The sequence below is a fragment of the Gambusia affinis genome, linkage group LG24, assembly GCF_019740435.1.
Source record: "Gambusia affinis linkage group LG24, SWU_Gaff_1.0, whole genome shotgun sequence".
In the NCBI taxonomy this organism is placed as follows: domain Eukaryota; kingdom Metazoa; phylum Chordata; class Actinopteri; order Cyprinodontiformes; family Poeciliidae; genus Gambusia; species Gambusia affinis.
This window is the reverse complement of record NC_057891.1, coordinates 10,863,935-10,880,795: the sequence shown is the minus strand read 5'-3', so window position 1 is coordinate 10,880,795 and position 16,861 is coordinate 10,863,935. Positions and strand designations below refer to the sequence as shown.

At 41.2% G+C, this 16,861-nt stretch overlaps 1 protein-coding gene across 12 annotated transcripts in view; it reads left to right on the top strand.

Moving 5' to 3' along the window:
• The window catches only part of tns1a (tensin 1a), a 63,593-nt gene that overhangs the window by 21,346 nt on the left and 25,386 nt on the right, over positions 1-16,861 (top strand). For 11 of the 12 annotated variants that reach the window (XM_044110391.1, XM_044110390.1, XM_044110396.1 and 8 more), the window contains 8 exons: positions 10,856-10,894; positions 11,887-11,928; positions 14,075-14,124; positions 14,443-14,605; positions 14,687-14,737; positions 14,841-14,963; positions 15,645-15,709; positions 16,166-16,249. In XM_044110391.1, coding sequence (XP_043966326.1) covers positions 10,856-10,894; positions 11,887-11,928; positions 14,075-14,124; positions 14,443-14,605; positions 14,687-14,737; positions 14,841-14,963; positions 15,645-15,709; positions 16,166-16,249 — 617 coding nt within the window. Of the gene's footprint in view, positions 1-3,893; positions 4,418-10,855; positions 10,895-11,886; positions 11,929-14,074; positions 14,125-14,442; positions 14,606-14,686; positions 14,738-14,840; positions 14,964-15,644; positions 15,710-16,165; positions 16,250-16,861 lie in introns of those variants that run through there. The other variant, XM_044110399.1, reaches the window with a different exon arrangement.

The window sequence follows — 16,861 nt, the reverse complement described above, 5'->3', positions numbered from 1 at the left end:
TTTAGTAGGGGCCCATATGAAAAAAATGGGACTGATTTTCATATCTGATAGAACCAATCTGTCATTCATCCCTAAGTTTTAGGCAACAAAGAAATTTCTGTCTAATTCTAACTTTAACTCCATGTCGTTGATTCTCGATGATGACTCTGGAATACACACTTTAAATCAATAATTCAACTTTGTTAAAAACAGTCTAATTTAGAGAAACTACAGTAAATCTGGCAATGCCTGTATAAGAATTTTAGAACGGTGGAACTTTTTGATACGAATTGATCTAAAATTCTTTTCATGGCGTTTGCGAGAATCGTGAGAGTTTTGGGCTGGGAGTTGTTTCAACTTGGCAGAAATCCACTTCGACCGACTTGCTACTGGCTCAAACGTCCGGTGAACGTTGGATCCTTCTCTACAGAGCATCAGTTCAGAATTTCTTCGCAACTCCGTCTGTTTTCAGACTTAACTTCAGTTTAGGTGAGGCGCTGAGATTGCTTCACTTGATTTCAGTAATGAATTTCCCTGGTTTTATTCCAGTGTTGCCTTTTTTTTCCCCCTTATTTATCTTGTGGATCTTGGCCTGACATAAACTTGGCACTAGCACAACCAAACTATGCAAGTAGATCCTCCAAACAGCATGCCATTAAATACTCAGAGTGCAGTCCTCTGTTTTATCTCGCTAAGCATCAGTCGGTCACATCCTCTCTTTTCTCTCCTGCCCTCTACAGAGAGCCGTTCTCATTATTCCTCCTGATTTATCCCAGACAAGCCTCCAGGAATGCTGTTCCCGTGGTTTGTCGTGTTCGCTGGGCCGGCGGGTTGGAATACGCGAGCGGGGTTTGGCAGGGAGGCTTAGGGAGAGAGAGGAATGATGGGAAGGGGTTGGACGAAAACCAGCGAGAACGCATGAAGTTTAAATATTTGTCATGCACACAACAATGCCGGAGATTAATTTGTCTCAAAATGACTTCTTTTTTTCCTAAAATCCAATTATCGCATGTTTATGTTCCTCGCTAAATGAATGCGGTGGTCCCTGACATTTTGCACGTTTTAACGCTCCCATTCCACCTCGGCCACAGAACAAATTTCCACGTCTTAAAGTCGTATATTTCGGAGAACGAACAGCATGAAACACGGCGGTTACAAAGTGGCCGCAATCCACGAATAGAATGTTAAAAAAAAGGGGGAGCTCTAAATGCATCATGTTCAAACTGATACGTTTGGCTAGTTACACACAAAACAAAAACATATTGGTCAAATGAAAATTTGTGAGCGCAAATTTGACGTGCAACTAAACTTTACGAAGTGTGGACGGATCCACCAACCAGGACGGCGTCTCACGACGCAACTTTTATTGTCAAAAATAAAAGATAATCTGGTTATTAGAATTTTCTTGCATGGCCCATAAAACAGCTGAGCCCCAGTTTTAAGGTTAGACTGGGAGTCTTAAACTGTGAAACACCGAGGTCAACACTTTGTAATCTAAGCATCCTGACATTTTCATCCACATCCGTGCTTGTGTGATGTGTGGAAACTGGGAGAGGCCTCTAATTAGATGCTTTGCAAATGACATGCTCTATAAAGTGGCGTTAGGGGACACATAGCTGGAACAGTTTTGGCCGTTTAAAGCAACGTTGATTGACACTAAATCAATTCCATTCTACTTTACTACAGCTATTATTTTAAATCACATAGTAAATAATACGAAACTTATGACAAAAACTGTCTTTGATTCAGAATTGCACAGAACATTAGCATGACAGAACTTATGTAGAACTTTATTAGTCATACTAAACACTCAAAACACTTGTAGCAGCATCATCAATTAAAAAAAAAAAAAAAAAAAAAAACTCCAACAAAAATCAAAAAAACCATGTGATAATTGTTTGGGTTTTTTTTTAAATCAGTTCTGAGTTTCACATACAGGATTGTAAACAACCCGAACCAGAGCACACCAGCAATTTGCCTTTTAATTTCCAAAGCCTTTCATTTTTTTTTTTTTTTTTTTTTTTTCTGTTTTGCTCCACCCTTGACGTATGTGACACTGAATATTGAACACCCTAGAATAAAATTCTCATAGAAAAAGTCTGCAGTTAAGTAAGGGAGGAGCAGATTTAAGCAGTAAAAACTTCTCTTAGGTTTCGCATTCCCACAAGCTTGCATTTAAGCTAATGCTGCTGCTGAGCAGTGGTTTTTTTTTTTTTACTGAACCTCCACTTCCACCTGAGTAGCAAAAATCAGTATCTAGAGAAACGTGGCAGTTTAAGCAACACAAATGAAAAGAATTTGTAAGAAATTGTTACCTTAAAATGCAAAAAAGACTATTTTTTACATATTATTTAGTATGCTTCTAGTGGTTACGGTTATGCTAGGTTACTTATCACCGGGCCAACATGGTGGCCATTATCGCCAAAGATAGTTTGTTTAGATAGTGGCTTGTGCAGCTGCTTCCCAACAATTATTAAATTGCAAGCGTCATTATGGGCTTAACGGGTATAATTTTCATAACTTCGTTATTATGCGAAGAACATTCATAGATTCTGCAATCACTGATCCCAAAATCCCCTCTTCAGATTAAGCCCTGAACAGGCACTCCTAACTTATTTTTAGTAAAGTTTGAATATTTTCCCCATCTACGGTTCTTATTTTTGATCAGGTTTATCTTCCAAAATAGAGAAAGTGGGCCGAGACCAAAAACCGCACTGAGAACTCAACGGGGATGAGGAAGGTTCAGGAATGTTGGCGTGGAAAAAAAACAAACAAAAAACAAAAAAAGTACCTATCCAAGCATGAAAGTGGAAAAGGCACGACCGTGAGGGAGAGACGAAAAAACGACGGGACGCGCACACAAGCTCACACGCTCACACGCTGAGAACAACCAGAGCCAAACCTCTTCATTCCCCGGCCGTGCAACACAGAAGGAACTCTGTTTCCCCGGTACAGACACGTCACTTCAAAGAGCCGCCGCCGCATGCTTCCATAGCAACACCCTTCAGCAGTACAGACGCAGCCCGGTAGCTGAGAGATAGTGTTGGCAGACAAATGGCATAAACGTTATAATAACCAGGCGCTAGCTGATGACTGATGGACTAATTTACCTCCGTCATCATCTGGAGGTCAAGAACTAAGTTCACTTAAGGAGCTGAAAAACCCAGAGGGTGGCGACTACATAAATCCTCCATCTGTCTTTTAAAAAGGAGAACTTTCTGGTGGTCTTTGCAACAGGCAGTTGACCCGAATTTATGACTTTTGAATGCGTACAAAAAAACAAACTGTTTTATTTTCATAAGGTGCATATTTTATTGTTAAACAGTCGATAAAAACATTAGGAGAAAAAAAATTTGTCTCTGAATTGTGACCAGAAAACCCCCCAAAAAACTGATTTTGAAGATTAGCAATATGTTTACAAATACAAGAATATGCGCTACGGTGAAGATATCTTCAACTCCCTTTCTTTGTACCACTATGGTGGTAGATAAAACCAAGAAGGAGTTGTGAACAATGACGTCGATTTTCCACGTTGTTGTAAAGTTGTAGTCTATCTATAAATGGTTGTAGTTTGGCATCAGAGGAAGTGAATGAAAATGCTCAGTCTGTGTCGGCCACAATTCCAAAGATTGAGCATTTAGAATCAGAGCAGGAGAAATGTTTAAGACATTTTATTGCTGGTAAAGGTATTGTGGCCGTTTCCGGAAGGTCTCATCGAGTTGATGACTTCACATACGTTACGGCCAATCATTAGCGATTTGGTAAAATCAACAGTCCACGCCTTCTTGGAGCAATCGTTTCTGAGGGTCGGAATCTGCTGGACAAACTACAGCGTGCGTCTAGACCACATATGGAATCGGCATTTTGCTGAGCTCATGATCTTTTTAACTTTCCATCAAATGCATTTTCAATTCAGTGAATCTATATTTAGCCTAATTTGCTCAACTGAAACAACAACAACCTTTCCCCCTTCTCTGTAGAGTCAGCAGCTTCCAAAGAGACCTACAAGGGAAAGAAGGGAGGAGAGTGTGTTAGCAGAAGGAGGAATACAGAGGGATACAGTTACTGCCCCTGAATGACTTTTGCTCTCTCATTTTGGGTACCGGAGTCTTAAGGAGCCCCTAGCCACTTTCTTGGCCTTATATAGTGTCTTTTGAAATTTCTTGGCAGTTGACGGGAGGATCCAAAGCCAGCAGTAAAACGTGTGCATCCTGGTCCAGTCCAGAGGCTGAGCAGACAAGTCCGCATTCACGCAGACTCAAGTCCAGTAGCTCTACTGGCACGCGTTTGGGATTACTGCTGTTGTTTGGAGTAAGGGGGCAGAGGAGGACGGTCTCTGCATTACAGTACTCGCTTTCTTGCCTTGACTCTCTTAGAAGGGGTGTGAAGGCAGGGAGTATGTAAAAGTAGCAGCAAGGCAGAACAGGACTGCGTGCAGGTAAGAATGTTTATGGGATGTGTTGTCAGCTTTGACAAAAGGTTTTCTGTGGGGTTTTTTTAAATATAGAATAGGTAAAGTAGGCGAGTAAGCTGTACAGCGTCGACCACGAGAGGCTCCTGGATATCAACTCCAGCAGAAGCTTCGTTTTTTCCTCGGGATGTTTTGAATGTGGGCTGCTCTGACTCAGCCATGGGAAAGTTTGTCCCGTGGGAACGAGGCAGGCCGAGTTGACGGGAGTTGCTGTTGGAGTCCCCCGGGGGGGGAGCCTTTCGTGACCTGACGAGCGGTGATTTGTGGCAGCGGAGTCAGCAAGAGACTGGGAACAACTGGTCAACACAGCAGGCAAAACATGTGTTTTCCCTTCTCCCGGGAAAATCTGCTGCAGCATTGCTGACGAGGAATTTCATCCGCACTCTTCCTTCACATCTCTTCTCGTGCTTTTCTCCTTTTGAGAGAGGATGCTGGCAGTTAATCACCTTTGACCTCAATCTAATAAAGGCATGGCAATAAATTCTGATTGATTTCACTGAAAGGGCCAAAAGTTGAGAGAGAAACAGTTGTAACTCTAATCCTCTCCTAAGTCTTTGGCCAATGTTTTTTACTTAACCTCATCCTGATGCTGCACTTTTTCATTTGCCAAATCTCAAGGGCATTTGTTGCTTCACTTTAACTCTCCCAGAGATTTATGTCTTAACAGTTCCCTGCAAACACTGAATAGCTTCATAAAACGTGAAACATTAACAAAACTCGGTTCAAACTGCAAGCTCCTCTGGCTTGCAAAATATATGCTGAAAAAATTTTATATAAGCATTGATGCTTAACCGCTGATTCACATCTGTCAATAAGTGAAGAATAGTGAGCTTTTTCTTTCTGCAACTTAACATATTCTGGTATATTTTTCTCTGAGGCGGTCAGACCAAACGTAAAAGTACACATCAGGTTCTCAGCTCTTGTTGTTTTATTGAGTTTTTTTTGCAGCTTTGATGTTGGCTTGGAGTCGTTTCCCCTTCCTTCGCCGTGTAATTAGTGGTCAGGCGAGAAACTGCTTCCCGCCGTCGTCCCTAATTAAACCGGAACTGATAGGCTGTCCGGGACATGCCGATCAGCGCCTTCCAGTAATGACCAAAACATGCGCCGGTCCACAGAAGCCCGGCTGTTAAAAGTTTGACAAATTTGCAGACGTTTTTATTTCCCTGCAAAAGGAAATAGGAATCAGGTAGATTTCTGTCAGCTTGGTGCCAAACACTAGAAGTCTCCCATGACTGAATCCCAGATCAAATGTCCTGTGATTATATGCAGTCATGTTCATCTTGCGTGAAATTTCAAGGCAGCCGTTCAGATTTGGTGGTTTTCAACCTGTATCCAAAGTGAGCCACAATCACACATCTGACATTCATCATTTTCCTGTTTATTGGAGTGTTTTGTCGTCTATCCAGTGATTTAAGCTGTAACCAGGGGTACAACAGCCAAGCCACAGCCTGCTCAGCTCTCACTTGATGATCAAATAGCTGCCTTCTCCCTGATCCGCAGTTTGTGGCCCCTCGCGTGTCCACTACAGAAAGCCGCACTCTGCTCTCCCACCAAACAATGGCATGTCGGTTTGGAGGTGGAACAGTGTCAGTGCCGAACTTGCCGGCCTTCATAATAGCTGCGCCATCATGGCAATTCGCTGCGATGAATCGCGTCGCCAATACCTGCCTGTAACTTGTGGCGAAGATTGTCCGAACTGTTTAGAGGAGACGCTAACGCTGCTTGTCACCAATTTCCATGCTTGCTTATGGAGTGTTAGCCATGTGGTAGTCATTTAGTTCTCATTTCCAAAACAAATCCCCGCTGGTGACATCCAAGAGATTGAGAATGGATTTGAACTTTTTAAATACCAGGAAGATGTTTTGACAACTAACATTTTAAAATAATTTTATGTTTGTTTGATCAAATCAGACTTAAAGTTGTATTGTGGGCTTTGCATTGACTATAGGCATGTTATATGGTACTGCGTTATAGTTGTAGTGGTAGAGGAAAATATCCTCTTCAAATAAATTCACGAATAATTTGCAGTCACTTAGAGAAAAATTCTCAAACAGGTGAATACTAGTGTTGTTGCTTCTGTTCAATTCTTTGGTTAGTTAGTGATCAATCATCTGCAACATTGGACAATTATGGAGAAACTGTATGCATGTATACAAACATCCAGTGTATTTGTTGCCAAGTCATTACATAATGTTAGTAGACACTGAACACTAGTTATATCAACCACGTAGACAAAACAGAAATTCATATTTTTGACTGTAAATTACATTGAATAGTTAGTTAGTTTTTTTGAGATAGTTGTATCAGCTTTAATTGAGTATTTCGCTCCTAGATTGAGGAAAATCAAATCTATAAGCAGTCACTGAAAGTGCCTTTTTCTGTAACAATATCTCAAACATGTATTGCATGTTTGACATTGTGTCAAGAAGGAAAAGAGCATCCTCTCCGCCAAATTTGCAAAGACCTCAAAGTAAAACAGAAACCCAGTCAATGTATAAATCTCTGCGCAGCAAACCCGGTTGAGCTTCAGTCCTTATTTGGCCCCGCGTTTAGAGAGAGAAGAATTTTCTTCCTTGGGCTCGCCGCCATCAGTGTGGTAGCAGCTCTTGTGTGGGCAGAAAGGAGCGCCTGAGGAATTCTTAGTGCGGTCGGACCAACGGCGGGCTTATTTAGTGGAACCTGTGGGATGATTTATGCACGGTGGCAAACGCATGCTTTCTCCCATCAACTAAGGTCATGTTGATGTGCTAAGATCACAGTAACAATTGAGCTAGCAGGTCAAGAGGGCAAGAAATGTCTTGGAAAACCTAAATGTTAGGTAGAGAATATAAGTTAGAAAACCCCAAATGAAGACAAATGTTGCTGAAACACACAAATTAGATTGTCCTTTCTGAAATCATTCAAACTCTTGGTGATTCTGAACCTCGGTATGAAAAGCACTGAAATAGAAAGAATCTCACCTGAGAGACTTGACCTTTAGTGTTGAACAATGACCAGCCTTAACTTTCCTCTGTTTGGCCCCTAATGGGGCCTCTTATCCAGTCCAAGATTCCAGAAGCCTCCCTTGGGTCTTTCCTTTGACCTCTTGTTTTATTCCTTCTCAGACGTCCCTAGTGACCCAATGGGATCCATCAGCTAAGGTCATGTTGATGTGCTAAGATCACAGTCCTTGAGCTAGCAGGTCAAGAGGGCAAGAAATGTCTTGGAAAACCTAAATGTTAGGTAGAGAATATCAGTTAGAAAACCCCAAATGAAGACAAATGTTGCTGAAACACACAGAATTAGATTGTCCTTTCTAGCAAACTGTAGCCTGACCGCTACATCTTTCGAAGAGACCAAAGAACCTCGGTATGAACAAGCACTTAGAAAGTAGAAAAGAATCTCACCTGTCGCTTTAACTTTAGATTTGAACAAATCCTGTCACTGGTTTTCAGAGTGAAATTCCTTGGTCAACCAGGACAGAGCACGCTGCCGCATGTTTATATGTCCACCACCTTCTGCAGTCTCCTTGAAACACACTACAGTTCCCTCCACTCTTGTTTGGACATTTGGTAAAGATGTGGGGGGAAAAAGTCTCAAAATAATTTTAGTGCTGGACCTTTGCCCAAACCCCTTTGCACAGTCTGTCTGGATAGTCCAGAGTCTTGGGAACTCTCTTTTGCTCTCTTCTTTCAAAGGTTTTCTGTACAGTTTAGACCAGGTCTTACATCCTCTGGAAGAGACAGACCCACAGCATCACTGCTCCCCCACCATACTCAGCAGTGGACATAAATTGCTTTTTTATACATCCAGCAGTTGTTTCAGGTCAGACACTCATGGAGTGTTTGTGGCTGGAAAGCTCCAGGTAATCATTGCTCTGATTGCAGGTAGAGCCAGGTTTAGTCAAGTAGCAGAAAACTCTTTCCTCGGATCCCTTTAATCTTCATCACCTTCTCGTACCGTTTCCGATATTTGTTCCTTCAGAGCAAGCCGCACACCAGCGACGACTTGTCGACCGACTCTTTAGTTTTGCACGTCGGCATGTTATGGATGCGATTGCTTCTTATCCAGCCACTGGTACTGTTGATAACTTTGATTGCAAAGCCAATGAGCTCTTTGTTTTCCCTCAGCAAATAATTATGGCAGCTTCCTTCCTAACTGTGCCTGCTATCCGTTGATAGCGCTCTCTCATCCCTGTGGTTGTAAATAGCTGTCAGCTCACAGCATGTTGGGATACCAGGTGTTATAGGCTCCCACTTAACTCTGTTTCCCTTACGAACTTTCCCTCTGCGTGATTATCTGTACACACTGGAGTAAATACAATCAGATGGTAGCTATAAGTTACCATAGAATTGTTGTTTGTGCTCTATAATCAGTGATTTTAGACACAGGGGAAGATCCAGACTATTAGGAGCCACTCACTTGCCGTGGGTAATGTAAGAAAACTTTTCTGACGTCCAAATGGGCTGGTGATGGCCGGGTTGCTATTAAAAGATGCGTCATGTTGCATTGCAACATCAGGAAATCAACACCCTGCTAATTTAGAGGTGACAGTAAAATTAGGGTACAGGTCACATTTGTTGGGAGGCCTACACTGCTGTTCTCACATACTCTGTCCTTTAAATATTGGCTACATATCACTTACTGTTAAACTTATAGTGTTGGGGGCGTGCTGTGGTGGCGTAGGGGATAGCGCGACCCACATTTGGAGGCCTTCAGTCCTCGGCGTGGCGGTCGCGGGTTCGATTCCCGGACCCGGCTGACGTTTGCTGCATGTCTTCCCCCCTCTCCTTCCCCCCCTTCTGTCAGCCTACTGTCATATAAGGGAACCTAGAGCCCACAAAACACCCCCTGGAGGGGAGAAAAAAACAAAACAAAGAAAAAACTTATAGTGTTGGCTGCTAATCAGCAGTATTAAACTCCAACTATTATAATTATCTCCCAGATAAATTTCCAGCTGACAAAAATCAATAAAAAGGCCATAACTAATCCTAATTTTGTCGCACAAGAGTTTTAAACTCTTACCTTGAACTCTTACCAAATTAGCTTGCTAGCTAGTGCTAGCTTGTACAATCAACAAAGTAGAAGCAGAAACACACTCAAAACCCCCATTTTTGTGTATTGCATGTGCGATACTGCATGGGTTGGGTGTGCTTTATATGTTCTTTGTGAGGTACCTACATACTTACTAACAGACAGATGATATTATACCTAGCAACCAGTAGAGTAGCATGTACCCAACACCTTCATTCCAGCAGGAAGAGCTTTCTGCTTGCCAGTTGAACTCCCACTTTCCACTGGACTCACAATTTCTGGCGGGCAACAAAGTGTTTTGACACGAACCATAATCGTGGAGTTCCACAGGGTTCAGTGCTTAGGCCAGTTCTTTCTACTGTATATGTTTCCAGACGGCATGGGATTATTTCCACGGCTGTGCCGATGGTACTCGACTGTATCAAATCCATAAGTCCCAATGTCTTGACGAAATAAAAGCCTGGATGAATCAAAAATGTTCTGCTTTTAGACAGGACTTGTCGTCTTGGGATCAGACTGTGTTTTTTAAAGGAAAATTTTGCGCTGAGCTCTCCAGTCTAACTGCCCTCCCTCATATTTTCACTTGCTTTTGTGACTCCACACTTGTACCACACCGTGAACTAGGTAACCCTCTGCAGGAGTGAGGCTTTTCGGTCAAAATATTACATTAATCTGCATTATGTAGTAATAATGCATTAAACTTTTTAGATTAATCGCATTAATGTTGACAGCCCTAAATTGGTTGCAACTTTTTTTTTTATCTTCATGTAGTGACTTTCTATGCTACAACCTGAGATGAAGGTTAGGTTTTAGCTATTGTCTTGCTTACTCCCTCTCACCTGTACTCACTTTAGCTACAGATCCTCTGTTAATAAAGGCTTTTCCGCATCCAAAACATTGTTACTTGCTTCCATTTGAGTTTGGAAAAAAAAAAAAGAAAAAAAAAGAGAACATTTTTGTCCATATATATAAAAAAATAAAAAATAAAAATAAGCCAACATAGTAAAACTGACACTTTTAAAGCCATAAAGTGACCTAATAATTAGTGCTGAACAGATTGAAGCAACAAAGTTGACATATGGAAGCTTATTTTAGAGATCTGTTGGCAGCTGGTTTTGTTTTAGCCCTGTTTGTTTTTCTCAAATTAATAGCTTCTAAAGTGAGGCTGGAAGCCCCCTCTAAAGGGCACAGAGCTGTATGGGGGGCCATGGAAAATCGGGGCAGGATTATAGAGTGAAATTAAAGGGAATGGATGTGATTTATGTTGGGAAAATAAACAGAAATGTCCACTGGTGCTGCTGTGTTGAGCTTATGTTTTCACTCTTTGCTGTTTCTGTGACTTGTCCTTACACGCCTGCCCTCCTCGCTCATCGGCTCTCTTTTCGCCCCCAGGTCACCACATCATGTCAGACAGCGACCAGCTGTGAGCCGGTGAGTACGAGATCTTTGAGCAAATATTCAGACAGTTACTGGCCTCGAAATCCTCTAATACACTAATCCAGGAAGGGACATCCTGGGATTGTAGATCAAATGGGTCAAAGGTCGGCGTCTGTAAGCACGAGCGCTTTCCCCCTGTCTGCTCAGACTGAAGCGGACGAAGTGTGTTCATCTTCAGAGGTGATGAAAGGGGTCGGGTTGTGGGCAGAGATGAACATGGAGATATTGGGATGATTATGATCTGTGATTTTGACACATGAGGGACACAAAAAATGAATAGAAAAACACCAGAGACTTGGGTCTGTCATTCCTATTAAGACTTAGATATAAATAACTTTAAAGACCAGTTGATAGTCGTCTACAATGAAAACAGATTTAGTCCACCAATTATAATAAAGACCTTCACATTTGAAAGAGTGTAGGCTTTTAAAACTGGTCAGATGGGTAGATGCTCAAGGGGCAATAGAGGGGGCAAACTCTTCTCTGAAGAGACACATCCTCATTACTTTCAAGTGTCTGAAGGAACTTCAACACCAAGCTGCAGGAGGAGGAAGAGGAGCTTCAGCCAGAGCAATTTTATTTCTCTTTTTTTTTTTTTTCTGTTTCCGAAGCCTTGCAGAAAATGATTTATGCTCTGTGGCGCAAAGACTTGACTCATTTTCATTTTAATGAGCTAGAAATTGAAGTTTTCCTTCTCTTTCATGAACAATGTAAGCTCAGCCAATGGCGGACTGTGATTGGAAGACCAGCGGATTCATCAGTCTTCCGATTTCTAAGCGTTCAGCATGAGAAGTTGTGTTTTCTGCTCTTCATCTGTAACAATATCTAGGAATTGGATGACCAAAGTAGAAGTTCAGCGACAAGAACCGGCCCTTTTGAATCTTTTATTCCAATTTCTTCCTTCCTTTTTTTAACCTGAACATGCTGTTGGTTCCTTGTGGTGAAATAAAGCCAGTGATCTGATGACCCTTCCTCTGTCTCTGCAGCCTCCCACTCCACAGCTGCCGCTAAAGCATGTAGATACACCGGTAAGTCTGTTCATTCATTTAATGCTGCTACTGTCAGTGCAACTCTAATCTGTGGAACAAGAATTATGCAAGACTTGTGTTTATTTGAACACCATCCATCTGTCCTTCCATGCAGTTCCTCTGGTCTTCCTTAGACTAGGTCTTCCTAGGACAGGAAGGCAATTTTGAAACTCTTTTCAAATCTGTCCAGATATTAAATACTCATGTCCGACAGGATCCGAGGTGTTTTTCCTGATCTTTGTTTCCATGAGGAGTGCTGCTAATGTGAAAGGAAAACTGTTTATTTAAAGCAGAAGGCAGGAAAAAAGCGGAACATTTGTTAAAGCACAATTTTCTTCTCGCATCCCTTGCCTTCTCTGCCTTTCGTTTCTAACGAGTCAGCGTTTGTGTCAGATGTTACCCGAATAATTAGATCAACGATGACTCAGAGCAGCAATATAAACACAGATGGTTCCCTTTGTTCACCAGCTTTTATAGAAACTCACACAAAACTCTGCAGAATAATAATAATAATAATAATAATAATGATAAAAAGACTCAGTAAATTATCTTCTTTCTCGCATCCTCAGCAAACGGAATTCACAAATGGTGACTTTCATTTTCTCTCAAAAAGAAGCTCCGATTAATTTTGATATTTCCTCCCAGATGAGCTTGGTTTTTCATTCAAAGTGCCAGATCATTCCTCTGTGTTTTTTTTTGTTGGTACGTCTGTGGAGAAGGTGGCGGTTTTGTTGGGTTCGTTTCTGCAGGATGTGTCCACGGTGGTTTGGTGCTGAAAACCGTGGCGGCTCCGCTGAGGCCAGATGAGCCAGACTCTGATTCCAGACGCTGTCGACCAAAACGAAGCTCGTCAGACAGGGAAAACATTGGGCCGCCGGTTTTTCCTCTCACATTCCCAGCATTCTTAGTCAGTTTCTCCAGACTGAGGCGTAATTCAGATGGAATATGGAGTTGGAGGGGAATATCTACGAGAAAGGAAAAGTTCAACTAAATGCAAAGCAAAGACAGAGAAGGCAGGAGACAAAATGCAGCATGATTTATCAAATTATCACTAATAAAGACTGGATGACGCAGTTGTAGTGCTGGCATGCATGAGGCCCTCAGCTGCTGGGACCCACCCCTTTCCAATTGTGGCCCTTATTAAGATCAGGAAAAGGCCAGGTGCACCAGAATCTACTGGAAAAATATTAATAAATAGTTGCGTCTGCGTTCGATAAGTATTAAAATTAAATAATATCGAACATGTTTTGAAACTGATCAGTTCCGTCAGGATTTTATGATTGTTTTTTTTGTTTTTTTCAAATTAAAGTTTCATCAGTCAGACGGCTGATGAAGCCGATTGCTCACCATGCAGCTGTTAACTGTCAGAGCTGAGTTAATGCATTCAGTCGGTTAAGGGCGTTTCAGATGCTGTCATTTTTGAAGATGGTGCAATGGCCTAGTCAAAGTCAGGACTCAAATCAGATTAAAGGGCTGCACCTAGTGTGACTGAATTAAAACTATCGTTATCAGTAGGTGTGAGGGGCTGCATACGTTTTTCCTGGTTTGTTGCTGATCTTCTGTAATAAAATAATCGTGTGAAAAGTGATTTTGGATTTTTCTCAAGTTATGTTTGATTATTTGAAATATTAGGTGGCAAATACTTTTGGACAGCAGCTATTTCTTTTTTTTTTTCTCTTGTCTTTTGTTCCATATATTTTTAATATTGTGAGCAATGCAGCACTGATGTTTCTGTATTTGCTTCCGATGCCTGATTTTTTTTTTTTTTTCTGTATTTCTTGCAGTTCACTTAAAGGATATGAGCTGGTGTTAATGGCATTTGTATAATGTTTGCATAGGGTGTTAAACTGAAAAAAATAAATGATATTATTATTAATAAACACATTTTCTAAATTGTTCAAATTTCAGGGATTTTTTTGTCACAGCTGGATGTTTTATTTATTAATTGCTTTTATTTTTCAAACAATTTCCTCCATCTTTACATTTAATGCTCAATGTTTTCGTGCTTCTTTTCTCCAGGTTTGACTGTTTATTGACTCTTTCCTACCAATCGGTGGCACACTGTTGGTGCATATAATCACCGAGTGACAGAACATGATGTTTTGCAGATGATTATTTTCTTTTTCTGTTCTCCTGTTTCTCTTAGGGATCTACAAGGTCCTGCAGAAGTGTGGAGGTTCTGAGAAAGCAGTCAGGGTAAATGTTCTATATTCACATTGTCCAGCATATCCTAGCCCCTGCTTCTAACAATTTTTCAACATTTAATAATTAGCTGCGATTTATTTATTTTTTCTCCCTGTGGTGTAAATATGACATGAGACTATTTGTAGAATAGGCTTTTCCTTCTCTACCAATAGGAAACACCTGAGAGCGTGGTAATTAAGCAAGATTTAGATTTGGTCAAGTGGATGTTTGTCATCTGTTCCCAAGAGGAATGGAGGATTTTTTTTCCCCCAAAGATGTCGCAGCAACTATGCAAAACTCAGATTAGATGTCTGTGCCTCTGCCGCACAGCGCGCTTCAGGCCATGGAGGAGAGCTATGAGGTGGACCTGGTCTACATCACCGAGAGGATCATCTCCCTCTCCTTCCCCGCCGCGGCCGACGAGCGCAGCTACGCCAACAACCTCAAAGAGGTGGCCACCATGCTGCGGTCCAAGCACGGCGAACACTACCTGGTGAGACTAGTCCGGGCCCAGAACCCGTTCTCCGTCCAGCTGAACCGCTTTAATGTGTCCTTCTTGTCTCATTTGCCTCAGGTGCTCAATCTGAGCGAGCAGCGGAACGACCTAACCAAGTTAAACCACAAGGTACGAACGCGGTTTGGTGGGAAGCGGAGGCCGCGTGAAAGTGAAATGTGAAAAGTGAAACGGGCTCGTGCTTTCCGAACGATTTCTGATTGGTCCGGCTCAGGTCCTGGAGTTCGGCTGGCCGGATCATCACGCTCCGGCGCTGGACAAGATCTGCAGCATGTGCAAAACCATGGACACGTGGCTGAGCGGAGACCAGCGCAACGTCGTGCTGCTGCACAACAAGGTGACCAAACACTCAGGGGTTAGAATAGGAAGAAAGATCTGGGGAAGACACAAGAAAGCTACAAAATAAATTCATAAAATGTTTTTTAATATGTATCAATTTTTATGAATTTTTATATTCATAAAAAATAATCAATACATATTTTATCCATAAAATTTTTTGTGTAGATTCATTTTTATGAATTTATATAGAGTCTTGCATATCCCATTAGAATGAATTTTCCTGAACTTACATGACCTCCAGACATTTTATTCTTTGACATTAAATCAAACAATATTTAGAAAAATATGTATTATCAAAAATAAAGAACTAATTCAAAAAATTTATTTGTTTCAAACCATTTTTGAAGTCTGAATAAACTTCTGCTTTAGATCAGCCACACTTTAAAAAAAGTGTTTATTGTTTTTTTAGCTAGATGCCAGACGTTGCTTTCTAAGATAACCAAATGATTTGGGGAAATGGCTTCGAAAGCTTCTGATTGGCTAATTGAAAACATCAAACAGAAATGGAGGCACACCTGTAGATGCGCTTCAAGTCGACGCCTCAAACGCGCCACGTCCTGCCTGGTGTCACATCATGAAAATTGAAATCCTTCTCTGAACTTTCAGGAAGTGGTTGCAGTGTTTCCAACGTGAACTTCACTTTAACTCGGTCTTCTTGTGTGTTTCTGCGGTTTTGCAGGGGAATCGAGGCCGAACAGGCGTAGTGGTGGCTGCATACATGCACTACAGCAACATATCTGCAAGGTACGCAAACATGTTATCAATGCACCTGTGCTGTTTTCTAAGTTTCTGTGTGAAGTCCACAATGCCACGGTAGAAGATTTGAGGCTGTCGCTTTCTGAAAAATTGTCATTTGAGTACTTTGATCTTTCAAACCCCCGTTTTTTTAGGGGGGATGTGAGGACAGGAGTAACAATCCATCAAACGAAGGCCTTGAGTATTAAACACCGATGTGATATTTTAGCTTAGCAGTCCGTCCTAACTAGTTTATTTTCCTGGCGTTGTGAGAGAAAAATGTCATCCATGTTTAATACAACCAGATGTTTTAAAACGGGCCCCAGCCAGGAGGACTTAAAGCCAAGAGGTATTTTCATAAAGTTGTGAAAAGAGTTTTGCTTGCCTTATAGGAAAAAAAAAAAAAGGAACCATTTTGAATTTAAATCCAGAATAATAACATCTGTGTGATTTCATGCCATGCAGTGCTGACCAGGCGCTCGACAGGTTTGCCATGAGGCGATTCTACGAGGACAAAGCTCTTCCTGTCGGTCAGCCGTCACAGAGAAGGTAAATCGTTATCCCTTTATTTTCTATGGCTACTTTTTATTATTAATTCCACTGAAAAGTTAACTTGAAGAAATTTTATTACATGACAAATTTCCTTTTACTTTTTCTTTTTAGATAATTCTGATGTAGACCTTACATGGTCCATGTTCATCAGTGGAACGATACCCATTTATTTTGATTATATACTCCTTAGGTTTATGCATTTAGTATTATAATTAAATTAATAATGAGTGTATTTCTTTCAAATAAAACAAAGCATATTGTTTGAATTGTAGTAATCAAGTCACCGATGAAAATGAAATTGCAAAAATTTCTGTGAATTACATTTCAGTTTTTGATATTTGTCAAACTGGAAAGTGTTAGAAAGCTCTTTCAGAGGGAACCACAAAGTGAACCTACAGAAATTCTCCAAAAGGCAAAAAAAAACAACAACAACAAAAAAAAGGTGGACTTTTATTTTTTTTGCTCCCTTCCAGAAAACTCTTTATTTCAGTGACATTTTGGGTAAAAATAAATAAGTAACCATCATATTGTAGCTGCAGCTCCTTCGCTCTTCGCCAGGCCAATTGAACTTCCCAGAAACCAAAACATCTGGTCACTGACAGGAGAACA